At 31.2% G+C, this 7598-nt stretch overlaps 1 protein-coding gene and 1 long non-coding RNA gene across 3 annotated transcripts; one reads left to right on the forward strand and one right to left on the reverse strand.

Annotated features, from left to right (window-relative positions):
- Positions 1 to 580: 580 nt before the first annotated feature.
- LOC125368633 lies at positions 581 to 2488 on the reverse strand. Its single transcript, XR_007214312.1, has 3 exons — positions 2047 to 2488; positions 942 to 1441; positions 581 to 759 (listed from the first exon to the last, which is right to left on the reverse strand). It is a non-coding gene; the product is annotated as an uncharacterized LOC125368633 (long non-coding RNA).
- Positions 2489 to 2806: 318 nt separating this feature from the next.
- On the forward strand, positions 2807 to 5362 carry LOC8287280 (nuclear transcription factor Y subunit B-3). Of its 2 annotated transcripts, none has more exons than XM_015726150.3 (2): positions 2807 to 3583; positions 4916 to 5362. In XM_015726150.3, exons 1-2 carry the CDS (start codon positions 3004 to 3006, stop codon positions 5053 to 5055), a joined length of 720 nt encoding a protein of 239 aa, XP_015581636.1. In that variant the 5' UTR covers positions 2807 to 3003; the 3' UTR covers positions 5056 to 5362. The 2 variants fall into 2 exon arrangements, with proteins under 2 accessions (XP_015581636.1, XP_015581637.1); XM_015726151.3 differs by having other exon boundaries at positions 2811 to 3583; positions 4881 to 5362.
- Positions 5363 to 7598: the final 2236 nt, after the last annotated feature.

A 7598-nucleotide genomic window follows, 5' to 3' on the forward strand; every position in this document is an offset into this window, starting at 1 on the left:
TGAGCCGCTGCTAGCTTTGGAATTATGAAGGACTTCTGTGCCAAGAAAGTGGTTTGTTCTTTCAGAGGTGGCAAGAAGCTATTTTTTGAAAGGAAATTTTGTACCAACTTTAGTGATAATTTTTCTTGGTGGTTAAATTTATCCCACCATTTGACTTTGAACCTTCGGGTAAGGATGATTTCTCCATCTGTTGCTTGATTGAAATGGAAATACCAAACACATACCCAAGGGAGAAAAAAGTTTGAACAAAATAGAAGTAACGGGGGAAAACGTCTTTCTATTTTGTTTGGTTTGTAGTGGGCTTTGAAAAGGTTAAACAGAGGTAGAACTTCTGGAATTATGGTCTCAGGAACATTGCCATAAAAATTCCACCATTGTTTAAACCAATAAGGGATCTTTGAAGTTTGGATTGAGCTTGTATCGAAGTAGAAAAGCCAAGAATGGCTTTGTCCTTCATTTTGAAGAAGAAAAGTATTAAACCAAGCTTGTTGGTAATCCCAATAGTTAAATATATATATATATATATATATATATACTAGTAAAACAACCCAATATTTCATTCATAAATCTCTATCTGATAGCAAACATTCCATAACTTGTTACATACTAAATTCAAGCATAATATGCTAGATATACTACTACAAATAGTCTAGAATTTTAAATAGTTTCAAATGTAAAAGTAGAAATTAATTACAATAAGCCCGAAGGAGAAGGGAGTCGGGTCGTCAAGAGTAAGACAAAGGAGAACTTAGCTGTCACCTGAAAATTTAAAATTGAAACTGTCAGCCTCGAGAGTGAGTTAAAATCATATGGTCCTATAATAAATATAGCATTCTCAATAAAATATTTATTTAATCAGAATATCACATCATAATGTACTAAACACATGTGTCATGCCATGATTCAGAAAAATACAATTTAAACGCTTATGGGATAAGTACCTCAGCAGAACTTTAACCCCAATACTAGCAACCTTTCGGCTTTCTTATTCAAATATGACTGACGCCAAGAGAGCGAAGCTCAACCAAGGTCCTTAAATTCAGCCTGGTCACTTGATTCCTAAATAAGCCGGTGCCTAGAGAGCAACACTTGACCAGGGACCTTCCTTCGACAGTCAAATTTTTACAGCCTAGAGAGTTGTACTCGACCAGGGAAAATTCCAAAAATAATCTTTTACTACCTGTCTCTGATTAATATCGATGCGCACGCGATCCTGATGCAACCCATCATGTGGCATGTTCTACTGCCGTCTCATCCCGAAGTTACAATTATAGCAGACATTAGAATTATATATAATAATAATAAAACAAGAAATATAGATAATAGCCAAAAATAATTAAATAATAATAATAATAATAATGATAATAGATGACAATAAGGATATCGTGCCCTGCAGTCTGCTCCTACGCCTCGGGTGGAGTTGGCTGGACGAACGGATTATCTATTCACAAAAATAACTCAATTAATAAGATATTCTTAATTTTCCTAAGCCTAGACTCTTAGATTAGACTGCCGAAGAAACTCAAACTCATTCTACCGAAAATTCGGTAGAATTTTTTCTAAAATATGGACGTTTACCCTGTATAACGGGTCGAGAAACTGCTAGAAACACTTTAAATATTTCACAATTAATTAATTGGAGTCGGGCCACCAAGACTGCATTATTTTTTTTCGAGTCTGCAATACACCACATATCATAATTAATTACAAACGGTCCGTCATTAATATTTATTTCACAACCAACCCACAAAAATTTTCTAGTATTTAAACTAATCAAACACAACCACATCTACCACAAAACAAAACAATAATTAGTCATACTAATTAATTTGTGATATTTATAACTAAATCATAATTAATTAAATTAAATTATTTATAATTAATAATTAATAGGAGTAATATTTTTTTAAAATTATAGAATAATTTTTAAGGTCCAAAGAAAATTATACTAAGCCGAAAATCTGAAATTTTGCATATTCGAAAAACACCAGGGTCCGAAAGCTGATACCGCAAACGGTGTCAGATTTCGAATATGAAAGTGCTTACGCGAAGCTTGATTGCAAGGAATCAGAGAATGTAACTGCTTTTTGCCGGAACCTTGCCGGAAGCCATCGAATCGAGGCCAGAAAGTCTTTGGCTCCAGTGAGGTTGCACATAGTTGTCGGTGGGGATAAAGCAACTGAGAAGCACAGCTCGGGATTTTTCGATGGCGGGGAGCTCGTTTTCGGCATTAGGCAAGCGAAAGGATGGTGGCATGAGGCTGTTTCGGCGGCGGCAACTCCTTTCTCCACATTTGACTTTGGTAGCGAGGGAGAGGAAGGAGGAGGCATCGCCGACGAGGGAAGAGAAAAAAATGAGGAAGCTGCCGATGGCTAGAGGAGGTGGAAGGCAATGAAAAAAGAAAGACGGTGAGGGAGGAAAAGGAGGTGACAAGGGAAAAAAAAAAGGAAGGAAGAAGAAGGAAGAAAAAAGAAGGAAAATAAAATTTTCTTTCCTTATTTATTTATTTTTATTTAATTTAATTTTAAGAAATTAGAAGCATATTTAAAGTTAATTAAACTAGAATATTTATGCACTTCCAAACTTAATTTATTCTTGATTAAGCTATAGAAGACCCTTATCTTTCAACCCTTATTTTATCTTCTATATGTAATATGTGTCTATCCGATCCAACTACTTTTAACTGCCCAAGTCACGTGCCAGATAAACTCAAAACTTGTTATATTCAAAGTAATGAATCAAATCAAAGGGCAAATACTTCATCCACTTGTAGGAAACTTATCAATATATGGAGGGTCCAAAATCATCCCAAATGTAGGACAAGATTAATGTAATCAAATATTATAAATCCATGAAAGAAGCTCAAACATATCACTCTTTTCCACCATTTCCTCCCTTTTGTTCTCTGGGTCTTGAACATCAGGTTAGCCCTGAACACTCAGCTCAAGATTTCTTTTGTTATTTTTCATTTCATGTGATGTGGTGAATGCTATAAGTTCTTGCATGGCGGACTCGGACAACGAATCTGGAGGACATAACAACAACAATGCAAACAGTGAGTCCTCATCGCTGAAAGAGCAAGACAGGTTCTTGCCAATAGCGAACGTTAGCAGGATCATGAAGAAAGCTTTACCAGCTAATGCAAAGATTTCAAAGGATGCTAAAGAGACAGTTCAGGAGTGTGTGTCAGAGTTCATAAGTTTCATCACCGGAGAAGCCTCTGATAAGTGTCAAAGGGAGAAGAGGAAGACGATCAACGGTGATGATCTTTTGTGGGCCATGACTACTCTAGGTTTTGAAGAGTATGTTGAGCCCTTGAAGATTTACTTGCACAAGTTCAGAGAAATGGAAGGAGAGAAGACTGCTGGTATGGGTGGTGGTAGTAGCAGCAGCAGGCCAAGTGAGAGAGAGTATGGTGGTGGTGGTGATGGCAGTTCTGTGAATACTGGGAATTCTGAGGGTATGTTTGGAGGCGGTGGGTTATATGGTGGGATGATGATGATGGGGCAACAACATCAGCATCAGCATCATCATCAGCATCAGCAAGGGCACCTATATGGATCTGGTGGTGGAGCATCCTCTGGTAGGCCACCTTAGAATAATTAATATTATCAAGTGGCCCAATTCTAATTAATTGAATTGAAGAAATAACAATAGTTTTTTACTTTATTTTTTTTATATACCTTTATGCTTGTTTAGAGAGGATTTTGGTTGATATGAAGCATAATATATAGCATAATTGGGTAAAAAAGAGTCCAAGATTGTTGTGGCAGTTTAAATTTGATTGTTTATATATTTGGCAAAAGTGGAGGTTAACAGTGAATAAATGTATGTTACCCCACCTGAATATAGTAAATTTTAGGCAAAATGCACTTGTATGTTCTTCAACTTTTCAAATTTATTTAATTGAGCCTTTTAATTTTCATTTATATCATTATATTCTTATATTTATACTTTTACTTTTATTAAAAATGTAATAGTTTTTAACCAATGCAAAATATAAAAGTATAATAGTTTAATAGAAAAATCAAGGTTCCCATGAAATAGATATTAAGCAAAAAACTTATAAGAGTTTAATAAAATAAAATAAAAATTCAAATTCTTAATAAAATAAAATTAAAAAATTTAAGGAATTAATCAATAATAGGTTTTGCATAAATTTTAATTGTAGGTTTTCCTTTTCCTTTTCTGTTATATTATGATCACATCCTAAGATGTAGTAATTCTTTTTAGATAATATAGTGAATAAACTTCTGAAATTTAGTTAAATGCAGGCTATTCATATTAAAATAGAAGTGTGTTATATCCTATGATTAATTTTAAATGAAATATTTATATAAAACTATTTAAAAGAGCCTATGAGATCAATTCTGTCTTTTGTCCTTAAACACTTCCATAAAAATTTCAATTAAAATAAAATATATTATAAAAAAAAATTGAAAGATAGTCTCTTATTTATTATAAATAAAATACTAAGTCATCATCTAGCTCAGTGTAGTTTGTTTTCTATAACCACCACCCACTGTCATTTTCCGATCACGTCCAAATTTTACCGAACATCAAGGATTTGAAAAATCGACTTAATCCTTACACTTAATTTTATGTTGGTCACAAAATTTTAATTTGTTTCATATTAATCTTTTAACTTTATATTCAGTTATAATTTAGTCACATTGCCAATAAAAAATCGTCTTATTTTTCATTTTTAATCTTTTTTTTCCTAATTAGTTGTCTTTATTATGTACTAATATTTTATTTACAAAATAATTAAATTGAAATAAAATTAAAATTAAATGAATAAAATAAAATAAATAAAACTTTATAACTAAAATAAAACTAAATATCAAATATTTATATTATTACCGCACTTTCGTTGCCAGCTCCATTTATATCATTATCCCACCTTCGCTGCCAGCTCCCAAATGCATTTTTCATTGCTTGAGGAGAATGAATCATGCGAAGAAAGAAGGCAGCGAAATACCGTCACCGCTTGTTCTAGCAACTCCGGATCCTGTTGTCACTCGCCACCACCGTCAATATCAGCCTTCCTATTAATATAAGCTTGTTTGGTATTAAGTGGATTCAGAGGGTTGGTGATGGTAACAGCATTAAGTGGTTGTAATTGTAGTATTGTATTTATCAAACTTTGTTATTTTGATTATTCAGTATTCAAGTTGGATAGTCTCCCTCTTAGAATCGGTTTGGTCGAGTTGTTCTTGGATAGCCTTCATTTTAAAAACTGTTTGATCAAGCTGTTGTCTGTAATTGATAACTGATAGCTATATTTAGTAGATTATTATTAATTGTTATTGATAAAATATCTAATTATCGATATAAAAAATAAATTAAAATTCTAATTGAATTAAATTTTGTTTAATATATAATATTATATTATATCTAATGAGATGTAGTAATCATTTATTAAGCATACAATATATACCAAAGTTTTTATTTATATAATAAATAGTTTTTATATTTATAAGTAAGAATACTAAATATGGAACTATAAATTATTTTAAATTTATACAAAAAATATTTCTATTTTAATTGTTCAAAAATCTTAAATTGATATTCTTAAAAAGATGTAAGAAATACTTTAAATTATTCGTTCTTTGTTAAAAATTCAAATCAAGTTATAGCAGTATTTTCAACTTAAAGGACCTAAATATTTCTAAATTAATAGTTCATATATCCATTAAAAGAATAGAAATATAGAAACCATTCAAATCAAACCCGCAAAATTCAAGGGCTCAAAAGAGTGGATTTGGATTTAAATTATAAAGTAGTCTACATATGTATACTGCCTCGATTCTGCTGTATTAATTGAGAAAATAAAAAAAAAATTATGTTTTCAAGCTTTGGTTCAAAAGTGTTTTTTTTTTTTTTTTATTAAGAAGAATTACTCGTGGCAATAACCCATCGGAAGTCCTTAATTCTTTAGTTGCTTTTAAAATCTCTAAAAGCAACTAAAGTGGACATTTGTTTTAATTATTCTTTTATTGTCCTCTCGCAAATGATTATAATTTTTTATATTCGAAGTCGTCATATGGCCAAAAACTATTTTGGAGATCTAATTAATGTGTCATTAGATCAATGCCTCATTAATTTTTCACAATGCTTTTGGATAGAAAAAGAAAATTACAAATTTGAACATTTGCGCTTTACATTTATTTAATCATTTTAAAATCTCCATATATACTCTTATAGACATATCAATTTATATTTTTTAATAATATTTAAATATTATTTAATATGTGACTTTATATAAAGTGTTCACGTGTATTGTGTACTAGATAGGCCCAATGCATTTTTAAATTCTTAATTTTTTCAGTTTTATTTTATTGAATTCTTTAATTTTTATTTTATTTTACTGAGCTCTATTTTTATTTTACTTGTATTAAAGATTTAATGGTCCTTAATTAAAGTAAAAATAAAAGTACAAGAGCTCAAATATAACAAACAAAAGTCTCTTGAAATATGTATAAGAAGTTGTTAATAAAATAAAAAATAAAAAATGCAAGGGATCAATAAAAAAAATTAAAATTTTGAAAGGCTCAATAAAATAAAACAGAAAAGTTCAGAAACTTAAAAAGTGGAATTTTCCTATTAGATATTTTAATATTATCAGAAAAATAGAGTTCAACTGTCAATTAAATCAAATTAAAAAATTTAAAATGTTTTAACATTTTATAAAATAGAAGTTTTTAAGTATTTATTAGCACTACAAAATAATTATTTTTAGCGATGGACACGTGGCCCTTGCTAAACTGATTTTGCAGATGTTTTAGCAATGAATTTTTTTGTCTATCGCTAAGTCAGCAATGACCATTTTCCTTTAGCGATTGACAGTCTATCGCTAACGTTCGGGGCAAAAACTCTAGAGACTCATTAAGAACCTCAAGAGAAGGAAGAAGTCCAAGTAACTGTGAGGGTGAAGAAGCATGACTATAGTAAGCCGAAGGAAAAGGAGATCCAAGCTGAGAAGATCTAGAGAAACTTTGATTAAAATGATAATAACATTTGTCAACAAGATGACAAATCCTCCCACAGAGCTGATATTGAGGTTTAGATTGAGAGAAATTCTAGAAATTCCATCCTCATCCTCTATATCCATGACTTCGTCCGCCAGAAAAACTACCACGATTGAAAGAGGAATTTTCTTGACTAAAATTAAGGTTTGAAAAGTTAAAATGAGGATTACCTCGACTAGAATATGAATTGTATGAACCGTAGGGCCTTCGATTGTAATTCATCTCAGAATTAGGGTTTAATGTGACTTTCAATAAGGTAGAGGGAGAAGAATCCAAGGACTTTATGTGTTTCTCAATTTTAGCTTCTTGAGTCATAAAAGGAGACTCGACTTCATCAATAGTGTAATCATAGGATATTGTGGACAAAGAAATAATAAATGCATCGTACTCAAAAGGCAAACCATGAAGAATAACTGCTATATATTCATTTTCAAAAATTTCACAACTGACAGATGCTAGGGCATCAACAGTCATCTTGATTTTCAAAAAATACACATCAGCAAATATAGACCTTTTCTTGATATTTTGTAGTTCAGTCTTGAATTGTTTTACCTTAGCTCTGTTTTG

Source organism: Ricinus communis, chromosome 10 (assembly GCF_019578655.1).
Source record: "Ricinus communis isolate WT05 ecotype wild-type chromosome 10, ASM1957865v1, whole genome shotgun sequence".
In the NCBI taxonomy this organism is placed as follows: domain Eukaryota; kingdom Viridiplantae; phylum Streptophyta; class Magnoliopsida; order Malpighiales; family Euphorbiaceae; genus Ricinus; species Ricinus communis.